Source organism: Chinchilla lanigera, unplaced genomic scaffold (assembly GCF_000276665.1).
Source record: "Chinchilla lanigera isolate Chin_1 unplaced genomic scaffold, ChiLan1.0 scaffold00112, whole genome shotgun sequence".
NCBI classification, from domain to species: Eukaryota; Metazoa; Chordata; class Mammalia; order Rodentia; family Chinchillidae; genus Chinchilla; species Chinchilla lanigera.
Genome location: NW_004955513.1, coordinates 1028640 through 1039760, shown reverse-complemented (window position 1 = coordinate 1039760; position 11121 = coordinate 1028640). Strand labels below are relative to the sequence as shown.

The following is an 11121-nucleotide window of genomic DNA, read 5'->3' as shown; positions in this document are numbered from 1 at the left end:
CACTCAGGCAGAGTACTCCAGGCTTCTATTTATAAAAGGCGTCTGTCGGGGAGCAAAGGGGTACCGGGCCTCGGGTGGGTGCTGGAGGCTCCCTGCACACCCCAGGCCCCCGAACTGAGTCAAACCCAGCAAGACTGGGGTCCCTTGTCTCAAGACAGCCCCTGTCCTAGGTTCAGGGCTGAGGGGACGCTGTGAGCAAGGGTGACAGGCTTCCCCCGAAGGACCACAAAGGACACTAAGTTTCTGAGGTCCCCAGCTCCTCGAGCGGCTGGGCCCTTCGTCAATGCCAAGTGCAGATAAGCCCCCCTTTGGTCACATGTCACAGCAGGGCACATGTGACGCCTCCCTTGGGACACCAGGGATGGATCTCCAGGTCCTGGCGCTGCTGACAGCAGCTCGGGAAGGGGTCGCTGGAACCCAGTGTTGGGGGCCGAGGCCCCTGGTGTCAGCACGAGACTGCGGGACACCCCAGCTGGTATCCGGTCCAGTGCTACCCTGGTGAATGAGCCCCGGGGAGGCGGGTGGCAGGTCTGGATTTTATGAGGAGGTCCCAGGGCAGGACGGCGACCTCTGAGAGGCTGTGGTACAGGGAGCCGCATGGTGTCTCTGGCCTCCAAGCCAGCTGAACCACCACAGGATAAACTGCCGCACCGCTATTAGAACAGGAAACACGCAACTTTCCAAGACGGGAATCTCTAAATCACGGTCCCTTTCCCGGCCTTCCCTGCAACGGCCCAGGCCAAAGCATGGCCCTATTCCGGGCTGGATGGTAACAGATTCTGACGCCCACTGCCTGTCTGCCAGCAACTCCTAGACTCTCATCGGCCTAGGAATAAAACACTGCGGGCTTGAAAGAAAGAAGAACTTTAATACAACTGCAAGCAGGCTCTCAAGGCCGTGGGGGTGAACCCTGTCGCCAACCGTTCTGCCATGGGATCTGCTACAGCAGGGTCCCGGACCGCCCCGCGGCCACCTGCACTGTGGTCACAGGTGCTTGGGCTAGGTGTGGCTCCTAAGGGCGGCCAGCACACGGCGGCTATGGAGCGGTCTACACCGCCGCCTCCTCCCAGGCTGGGGGACGCACAGGAGCCACGGCAAGAGCAGGCGGCGGCAGTGAGGAGGCTGCGTGCGTCTGCGGCCCTCCGCCGACGCGCTCTGACGGCACTGCCGCCACCGGAGCCTCTGTGACACTGTCGAGGCCTTGCCCACACGGAGTGGCCCCGAGGGTCCTAACGCACAGGGCCGAGGTTGCGTGCGAGGAGACAGAAGCCAGGCCTCGGCCTCCATGTGGTCTTCCCGGGTCCCCAGCACAGGGATGGGAGCCCCGCTCCACAAGCTGAACAAACCCGCAGATGCCCAGGACGGAACAGAGCGACAGTTTAATAGCAGGGAAACCAAACGAAACACAAGACGAGATGGTGCGTGTGGCCTGGCAGCTCTGGTTTTGGCCTCTGCTGTCTCCTCCCAGGGGTGTGCTTTGGTGACAAAGCCCACTGACACCCACTCCTGTGTCCCCAGGTGAGAGGACGGCGAGCACAGTCGGTTGCCGGAACTGAAGGGACCATGAGGCCAGCTCAGCTTCTCCAGCCCCCGAAGCCCTGGACAGACCTGTGAGGAAGCAGAGCCAGCTCAGCTCCCGCACCCCATGGGGTGGGAGGGCTTTGGGGACCCTGGATCCTGAGGCTGCAGAGCCTGGGAGGAGGGGGTTACTGGGGGAGACGAGGAGGAACCCCTGTGTTGGCTTTTGGGGGAGCCCTGTCCTTCACACCATTGCCCGGTACGTCCTGCTGTGTCCCCAAGCCCAACACCAGCTGCAGAGCTTCTAGGACAAACTTGTGCAATCGGAAAAATGGGAGCAAGAACGGTCCTTTGCCCACCCCGCCCCACCCGCCCCGCCCCTCGGGGCCGGGTTTAGTGTTTCTAGTCCAGGTCAGCGGGAGCAGCTACTTACGAGTTGGAGGATCCAAAGCTGAATCCTGGAAAACACAAGGGAAAGGTCAACTCAAAGCACAGGCCTGGAAGACGGGTTCCCAACCAGGTCCTCCGCCCAGCCCCCACAGCTCCTGTGTGCCATGGCTGTGGGTGTGGGAGCTGCTCCTGCACTCTTCAAGGGGCAACTGTGCATTGTCCTGGGGCTCGGGGCTCCCACCCTGCTGTGGCAGAGGCTCCGGCCCGGGCCCTCCCAGGCTGCTCAGAAGCCCCAGAGCCCCTTCGCTGGGGAACCCTGCCCCGGCCCTGCTTCTATGGGTGGAGAAGCAAGACCTGGGCGTGGGATTCCCAGACCTGGCTCTGCCTCTAGCACCATAACCGTGCTAAGCTCTGCGCTTGCGGCAAGGCCCGAATGGAACAGACTCTGCCCCTGGAAGCAGCAGAGCGCTACACACACCAGATGCCGCCGACGGTTCTGTACAGTCCCAGTCTGGCTGGGTTGGCTTTATTTCTTAGAGCTTTTAAATGCCAATAAAAAACCAAGCCAGTGGTTCTGCATGTGGTCAGAAAGGGCACAATGTTGCAGGTCTAATTAAAATCTAAGAACATTTTACCCCCAGGTTTTGGAACACTTAGCTGATGGTCAGTGGGCTCTCTCTTTTGGAGGCGCTGGCTTGCACTGAGGAAGGGGCAGGGAGCACCGTGCGCGTGCGCGACCGCCTACCTCCTGTGTTGGATCCAAAACCAGAGAATCCGCTGCTCTGGGTCCCAAAGCCGGAGGTCTGCTGGGATAGGGACCCAAAAGTAGGTGCGTTCTGACTGGCAAGGGTGCCGAAGGACGTGGTGTTGCTACCGCTCCCGAACCTGAGTTCCAAGTAGAGAGGGACCATGATTAGGTGGCCTCTACATGCTAAGGGACTACGGCTGGGTGGCTTCTGGCCTGCAAGCCTCGTCCACTGTCACCAGTCTGGACTGCATGGCGCTCACGATTTAAGGGGCCAGAAACAAGGGGCCCTGCCCTGTGCAAACCTTTACCTGGGCTGCAGGAGGGACATCACAAGGATGCGGCACTAACGCTACCCTGGTCAGGCCTGAGCTTCTGTCCACCCCTGGAGACTGCGGCTCACGGGCCAAGCGGCCCCACACTTCCTGCTACCTCTACCTCCACAGTCAGCCCTCAGCGCTGGCCAGCACGAGTACCCCCTCCACCGAGTGCCCCTCCCTGTCTGTCTGCAGCTCCTCTCTGGATCCTGGGTCTTTCTTCTTGTCTGTCTGAGAGACAGGGTCTTACTACGTTGCCCATGCTGGCCTCAAAGTCCTGGGTTCAAGAGCTCCTCCTGCTTCAGCCTCCCAAGTGGCCGGGACTATAGGCAAACACTGGTATGTCTGATGAGTCTATGTCCTTTCAACGATGAGGCAAGGAGTCTTGCACACAGTACAGCCAGGCTGGCTCCCTCTGCTCTCCAGGGGTCCTGTTCACCCCAAGTCCTGCTGACTCGTCAGGATCCATGGGGACAGCTACCCAGGCAGACCGCTTTCTGGTAGTAAGGAAAACAGCCTGTTTCAACTACCTACCTACCCACTCACCCACCTACCTACCTACCTACCTAGCACACCCAAGATTTGTAGCCAACCGAGCCCTGCCCCTCTAGCTCTGCCCAGCCCTGGAGAGCCGTCGTCTCCGAACAAGGGCCTCTGCACCGTCGCATGTGCACGCTGTGGGTCTCTGTGTGCGGGAAAGGCGCTGTTTTCCTTTCGTCAGCAGGCAGAAACCTTCGCGGCCAGGCTGTGCCCGGAGGGCCCTTGGGCCGGACCGCCTGTGCTCTAGCGGTGGAAGGGGGACACAGGTACGTGCGCAGGGAGCTTGGGGCTCTGGTCCCCTGCCCCGGGGGCTTACCCGAATCCTCCTGCGCTGGCAGCCGCGGTGCCCTCTCCGAACACTTTGCCTCCCGTCGAGCCCAGAGGGCTTGTAAAGGCTGGGGCTGAACCGAATGCTGGCACCCCTCCAAACCCAGGGGATCCCCCAAAAGTAGGAGGGCTGCCAAACACTGGAGCAGCACCGAAGCCACCTGAGCAAAACAGAGGCAAACAAACAGAAATGGGGAGAAAGGAAGGAGGAGACAGGAGAGACATGAGCAGCGAGAAACCAAATCAGAAGAGGGAGAAAAGGGAAAACACAGTGTTAGAGATCCACACCCGGCTCCAGCCAAGGCTGCACCGCTGCTGTCAGAGAGATGCGCAGAGGCACAAGCCACCCCCAGACCTGGCCGCCTGGCCCGCAGCACCCCAGGGCCGGGGGCTCCCCAGGGCTTCCAGAAGCCGCGCTCAGCAGCCCCCACTGTCTCCCATGTGTTATCATCAATCCCCACTCGGCCAGGCTTCGAGCTTCGTGGAACCTGAGTCACAAAACTTGAGGCTCCCAGCCCCTCTGGGGAGGCCGGGTCATAGGAGGGCCGGCGAGGAGCGCAGGCACCCGGCCAGGGCCGTTTACTTACTCACAGCCTCAGGGGTGCACGGCCCACACCAGCGCCCCTGTGTGTGTGCAGAGCCCTGTTGTAAGGCCAACTCTGCGCAGCCTGGGAGCAGCCCCCACTGCGGGGTAGGCAGCGTGCCGGCCGCTCCTGCGGAGGAGGAGACCCAGTAACTCCGCATCAGCCACAAGGTGGCCTGAGCGCCCGCCCCTCCAGCCACTGCAGGCTGCGGGGACCGGGGGAAGGAGTGAGGCCCCTCGGCTGGCGGGGAGAGGGTGCTCCGAGCTGCTCCTTCCTCTAAGAGGCTTACAGTAACCCGCAGGGCAGGAGTGCACATGACAGGGCACGGGGACCGCGCTGGCACTGCATGAGGCGCACCTGTTAAGACGAGTGCTGGCCCGTGAACTACATGCTGAAGGGTGTCATAGTGGCCCAGTGACCCCAAGGACACCATCAGCCTGAGCAGGCAGTGACACCACGCTCTCCTCTTTCAGAAACAGAATCTGTTGTCAGAGGGACCCATCTGCCTTCAGACCAGGAGCCTCAAACCACACCACACCACAGGCTTCTCCCGGACAGGGACACCGCGGACGGCGCGGAAAGTTCCCCTGTGATTCAATCGCCTGTGCAGGTAGCGTTAATAGCGCTCGCACCCCTGAGGCTCACATTTGGGTTAAACACTGCCCTCTAACACCGTGAGTGAAATTCCGAGCCACGGTAACGGAGCCCAGGGGATCACAAATGTAACAGGCTGGAAAGAAAGTGCTAAACCCCCCGCAGTTGAATTATTGAACACTGAGCGCAGCTCCCATTACGCTTTCTTCCTAGAGTCGCAGCGCTTTATCTAGTCCTTGCACTCAATATTGTTTGGGCTTCTTGGTGGAAGGGGCTGAAAACTGAGAAGTCGCAATGATACAGCGTAAACCGAGCAAGAGAGGGGAGGACAGCGCAGCCACGTGTGTGCACAGAAAATGCCCGGAGCCACACCGCTGCATGGCAGACAGGCGGGCGGGCGGCTCGGGGCAGAGCAGCCGTCCCGCTTGCAGATGGGGACACCGCTTGCTCCTAATGCCAAGAAGAGTTCAGTTTTATGAGCTGATCAGGTTTTAGGATTTTTTTGGTCTTTTTGAGACAGGGTCTCACTATGCAGTTCAGGCTGACCTTGAGCTCACTTTGTAGCCCAGGCTGGTCTCGAACTCACACCGATCCTCCTGCCTCAGCCTCCCGAGTGCTGGGATTACAGGCATGCGCCACCACGCCTGGCTTAGTTTTATGATTTTTCTTCTGCAGAAGAAAGAGAAATTTACCAGTAGTCAGCAATGATAACTTTTTTATTTTTTTGGGTTTCTGAGATGGGGTCTAGTCCAGGCTGGCCTTGAACTTGCTGCAATCCTCCTGCTTCAGTCTCCTGACAGCTGGGATTACAGGGTGCACTTCCATCGCCAGCTCACTCTGCCTGAGGAGGGTGTGTGCCCCTCCAGCAGTTCCCTCTAATCCCCTCCTCAGGCCTTGTCTGATTTTGGCCAACTGCTAGGACAGCGGAGATGGAGCAGATCTATGTGACTCCCAAGCCACCCCTTGCCTCCTTGCCCTTACCGCCTCCTCCCATGGCACGAGAAGGAGTAGGAGTGTAGACCTGGGGCCAGGCTGGCAGCCAGGCAATGCCCTGCCTGCCTCGTCTTCCCCCAAGCTTGCCCTGTCCTCTCCAGCAGGGCTCTCTCCTGAAGGGAGGACCGAGGCAGCCGCACATCAACCTGAAATCTCTCTTAATGCCCGAAGGGCTGGCCCTGCTGCTTCCGGCACCTGCACCGCCTGAGCAGGAGGGGGAGCTCCGGCTCACAGCCGTTCTGGGCTCCGGGCCTGGCGGTGCAGTTTTGGAGACTCTCCACCCATCTCAAGCGTCTGAAAGGCAGCTCCTGTCAGAGTCCTCAATCTAGGGACTGCGTCGCACAGGAAGAATATTCCAAAAGGTGGGAGACAGACTTTCTCCAAGAGTAAAAATTAAAAGCTTCAGATTTCTAAATCAATTGGGATGTGATTCCAGAGTATGGAACCATGCACAAGGACAACAGAAGAGGCGAACAACACACTGTCAGGTCTTGCTGGCTAAGAGCTACAACTGCTCAGTCAAATGCTTACACTTGGCTTTTTAACTAGGATGAAAAGCCTTGTGGCCCTTTCACTTTTATTTTTTTTATTTTTTTTTTGGTTTTTCTCCGGTACCGGGAACCGAACTCACGACCTTGCGCAGGCCAGGCAGGCGCTCTGCCGCTGAGCTAAGTCCCCAGCCCCATGAGCTAAGTCCCCAGCCCCATGAGCTAAGTCCCCAGCCCCGACCTTTCACTTTGAAACCGCGGAGTGCATGTGCATGTGTGAGTGTTTAGGGGAGGGGGGAGCTATGGTGAAGCTATGATGTTGGTTTTGAGCCATTTTAAGCTCAAATAAAGAGAACCAAGAACTGGCAACCTGAGACCAAGCTACCTAGCCCCAGGTCCGCACTGAGGCCCGGTGCACACACAAGCCAGCGCACTGCCAGTTCTCAGAGGAGACACTGGGCTCACCCCGCCCAGGTCAGAGCCTCGGGAGCATCTGTCCTCCAAGTGTCCTGCTCGCCGAGCTGCCTGGAAGGCTGCTTTCTCAGCAAACAGCACCCCTGACCTTGACAAGTCACAGCACGCCATGCCACCAGCAGGGCTACAGTGCAGCCCCGACACAGGCTGGGGCAGAGAAGCAGGGCAGCCGAGGACGGAGAACCTGCTCTTGGGGCTGAACAGACTGTTCTTCAAGATGTTCAGCTGTAAGTCTGGGACATGGGATTGCAGAAAAGCACAATTTTTGGGGGTGACCCTTAAAAGTAACACTGGGGGGCCCGGCATGGTGGCCCACACCTGTCATCCCAGCAGGCAGGAGGCTGAGTAGGAAGATTGCTGAGAGACTGAGGCCAGCTCTGGTGACAGTGAGTTCATGGCCAGCCTGAACTTCATAGCGACACGCTGCCACAAACAAACAAACAAACAAGCCCACCCCAAACCTACTGGGATAAAATTCCGCTCTGGAAATGTGAAAATTACCTGAGCTATACGGTTACAACATGTGAATAGTGTGTATACATCCACATGCACATAGGTGTTATGCTCAAAAGTCACCCCTCAAAACGCACTTGGGACGAGCTGAAATGATACAGACGTGAGAAGGCAGTGGGCACGCGGGATGCCCACTGACCCTGCAGCTCAGGATGTGTCCTTGTTTATGTTTTAGTTATTGTTCTGTAACGCTGGCTGCTCTACGAGTTCTTCCCTAGCGAGGATTTTTTCCCTAAGACTAGGTTCTCTCAGGAGCTGCATTTCCTGCACCATGCCCTTGGCAGCCCGGCTCGGAAGAGTTGGCGAAGTTCTAGCGATGTAGCAGCTGCTCAGTGAACGTCACAGTACACTGGAGCACAGAGTAAGCTCTTCCGTAGCTGCTCCCACTCCCCGGAGATGACCGCCCGGCTGCCTGCTCCCAGAGGGCCCTGCGTGAGCGGGCGCGCAGGCAGGCAGCTATGAGTAATAGTGTGGGTACCTGTTTTATTCGGCGCAGAAAACCCGAAGCCTTGCGATGCCACACTTCCTCCTCCAGAGCTGAAAGTGCCAGAGGGCTTCTGCTCTCCGAAGGACGAGCTGGGAAACCCTCCGAAAGTCTTGGCCCCGCTGTTTCCAAACAGGTTAGAGGTATCTGAAGGGACAAGAGCGCATGTGCATGGGAAGTCTGGGTGAGAAAAGCCCTCCTCACCTCCCAGCAGCAAGGAGTCGGGAGACCAGGTGTGGAGGTGGCCTGGGACCTGGGAGCCCTCTGGCCTGTGTGCAGCCTGACCCTGAGTCCATCCTTGCTGTAGCACCTGGTTTGGGGCTTCCGGGCATGGTGCCATGGGCACAAAAGGGCAGAAGCTGCCCCGAGGGAGCAACCCTGGGGGCTCTGGGACGTCTTGGAGGGCCAGCAGCTCAGCTCCTGGAGAAGAGGGTCTGCTTTCCATGTGTGAAGAGCAGCTTCGAGCCAGCTGGTCTAGGGAAAACAAGGTCAGAGCAAACCCAGCCCACACAGTGGCTCCTGCATGCCTGCTGCTGCTGGGGCTGCACAGAGTGGGCGACACAGGAAGACCCGGGTCCCGTCTCTGCTCTGACGGGAGTGAGGCCTGCTCAGACGGACGCTCGGGGGTGGCCAAGTAGTGCATGTTTAAGTTAAAGGTTCCACACTAAAACACATTTCACGAGTCCCTTCACTTCAGACACACTTGGCCCGCTGGCCTTGCCACTTCTGCAAGCGGTTCTGGAGTTCTCCTCCGTGTCTTTAGGGCATGTGACTGCAAGTCCAGCCAATGCTGCTGCTGAGTGCCGCCCGGCGAAGGCAGGCTCAGAAAATGTGATGCTGCGCCCTCAGCCCCCTAATCTGGCACCTGTGACTTCTGGAGCTTCCTAAGTCGAAGTGACCATGAGAGAGAAATGTTCTGAATCAATTCGGAATACTAAGACAGCGTAACAGTGTAACTAAAGACAAAAGACAGCAAAGAGGATGCCAGCCCTGCTGCAGAAGGCGGCAAGGACAACGGGACGAGCCGCGCGCGTACACTCTGAGGGAGGCTCCTGGCAGTGTGTTTCTTTCTTTCTGTAGTTAAAAAAAGCCCAAGAGCCAACAACATGTTCACCATACTTTTTGATCACACCCTATACAAGGGGCCAGCGAGGCCTTCCTTTTAACTTCCTCTTTTTAAGAGGTTCAGAGAAATCCTTGACCTTTCAAACGCTTATCTAGTGGACTGCTGCGTTCCCTCAACTATGCACCGAATCTGCTCCAAGAGCCAAGAGAATAAAGGAAACCACGAGACCCTCCAGACGGGTGAGTTCTTTTGTTTGCTGCAGGAAATGCAAGCCCGATCAGACAATATGTACATGCCGAAGTCACAGAGACGCTCCCAGCGCACCCATCCACCAGCGCCTAGGCCAGCGTAACCCGAGTTTCCCAGCACACCTGGGTGGGGCCCTGCGCTACCCTGAAACGCAGCGGAGGCCCAAAGAGAAGGCGCCGACACAGGACGGCTGTGCACAGGCAGTGGAGATTGTGCTGCCAAGTGCGAAGGCAAGCGTCCGCGTGTGACCAGCCTCTCCCGGCCCTGGCACTCCCGCTGAAGGGTGGGTGCCTTCACGGTCACTTCTGATGCCATCCCCCTGCTGCCAGTCTCACCCCACCGGACGTGGTCACATCAGGGCTGCCACAGCACTCACTGCCTTCGCCCTGACGAGGAGGCTCCTCTGGCTAAGGAGCCCGCGCTGGCATGCCGAGCAGGGGCCTGGAGATGGCCCTCTCTCCCTCCTTCCTGTTCCACCATGTGACTGCTGACCGGGGAGGGGACCTGGACACTCCCTGAGCAGCCTGCTCGTCCCTGAACACGTGAACCCAGGGTCACATCTGATTCTCTGCAGGGCTGCACGAGGGACACTGGACAGGATAAATGGGATCCTCCGCCTTTCCCCTCACTTGGAATTTCAAGAACCTGGGTTGCTGTTTTCCAACTTTATTACAGCTACCAAGGTAAAATTCCAAATAACAAATTCCAGTGCAAGCCTGGGGTAGGCTCTCCTCCCCAGGAATCTGATGCAGCCTGTGAAGTGAGGGTGACATGATTTGAGTGGGACAATACCATACAGGGGACTTCAATTCCTGAGATGCCAGAGAGCACTAAGAAGTGCTTCGGCTTCTTTCTCTCGTTCTCTCTTTCAGAATCCTCCAACAGATGACATCAGTCTGTCAGACACACCTGCACACAGGTGCCCTGAGCTGTAAACCACCAGAGTCCATCAGCAGAGGACTGGGTAGAGGAACTGGGCGACACCCACACGACAGAAGACTACCCAGCCACGAGAAGATGAAAGCTGTCACTGTGGCACTTGGAGATCGCCGCGTTCGTGGAATAAGCCAGGCACAGAAAGATGCACACTGCGTGAGCTCACGCGTGTGTGGAACCTAGAAAGCTGGTCTGAGAGGCTGAGCAGGACAGTGGACACCAAGTGCGGGGAGGAGTGGGGCTGAGGAAAGGCTGACAGGTGCTACGTGACAGCAGAGAGACGCTCGCGTGTTCTGTAGACAGCAAGGTGAGCGCAGAGAACAGTATGTGCTTGGTTTTTTTTCATAGCTCGAAGGAAGGATTTTGACTTTTAAATCAAGGAGACAGGTTTACTCTGAATGAACATTATGCAATGTATCAGAAACCTTTCTATGGCTGGGACAAAATCCCTGACAACCATGACCTAAGGAGAAGGGGCTGATTCTGGCTCACAGCTGCAGAGGGCTCAGCCCATGGGGGACTGGGAATCCCATCATGGAGGAAGGCTGTGGTGGAGGAATGCAGCTCACCTCATGGCCAGGGGGCAAGCACAGGAAAAGGTGGAGAGGTAGGGTCAGGGACCAGATACGGTCTCCAGGTGTGTGCTTTCATAATCTAGGCAGCTCTCAAGCCAGACAAGCTGCCAATCAAGATTAACTATCACAAGCTATGTGTCCATGTACCTAAACAAAACATGGCGGCCCAGAAATATATAGACAATTTTATGTAATTAGTGAAAGAAAAAAAGAACACGCTGTCTTTGAAGATGTCTGGAGTGTGCTGTGGTAGAATAAAGCTGGGCTTTGCAGTCTGACCTGGGTTAGATTACCTAACAGCTGTGTGACCTTGGGAAGGACTTCACAC

At 57.6% G+C, this 11121-nt stretch overlaps 1 protein-coding gene and 1 long non-coding RNA gene across 5 annotated transcripts in view; one reads left to right on the top strand and one right to left on the bottom strand.

Annotated features, from left to right (window-relative positions):
* Positions 1-848: 848 nt before the first annotated feature.
* The window catches only part of Nup214 (nucleoporin 214kDa), an 83274-nt gene continuing 73001 nt past the window's right edge, over positions 849-11121 (bottom strand). For all 4 annotated transcript variants that reach the window (XM_005408354.2, XM_005408355.2, XM_005408358.2 and 1 more), the window contains 5 exons: positions 7962-8114; positions 3827-3998; positions 2654-2793; positions 1952-1976; positions 849-1608 (listed from right to left, as the gene is read on the bottom strand). In XM_005408354.2, coding sequence (XP_005408411.1) covers positions 1575-1608; positions 1952-1976; positions 2654-2793; positions 3827-3998; positions 7962-8114 — 524 coding nt within the window. In that variant the 3' untranslated portion in view covers positions 849-1574. The remainder of the gene's footprint in view (positions 1609-1951; positions 1977-2653; positions 2794-3826; positions 3999-7961; positions 8115-11121) is intronic.
* LOC102019303 lies at positions 8122-11022 on the top strand. Its single transcript, XR_001231742.1, has 2 exons — positions 8122-9965; positions 10155-11022. It is a non-coding gene; the product is annotated as an uncharacterized LOC102019303 (long non-coding RNA).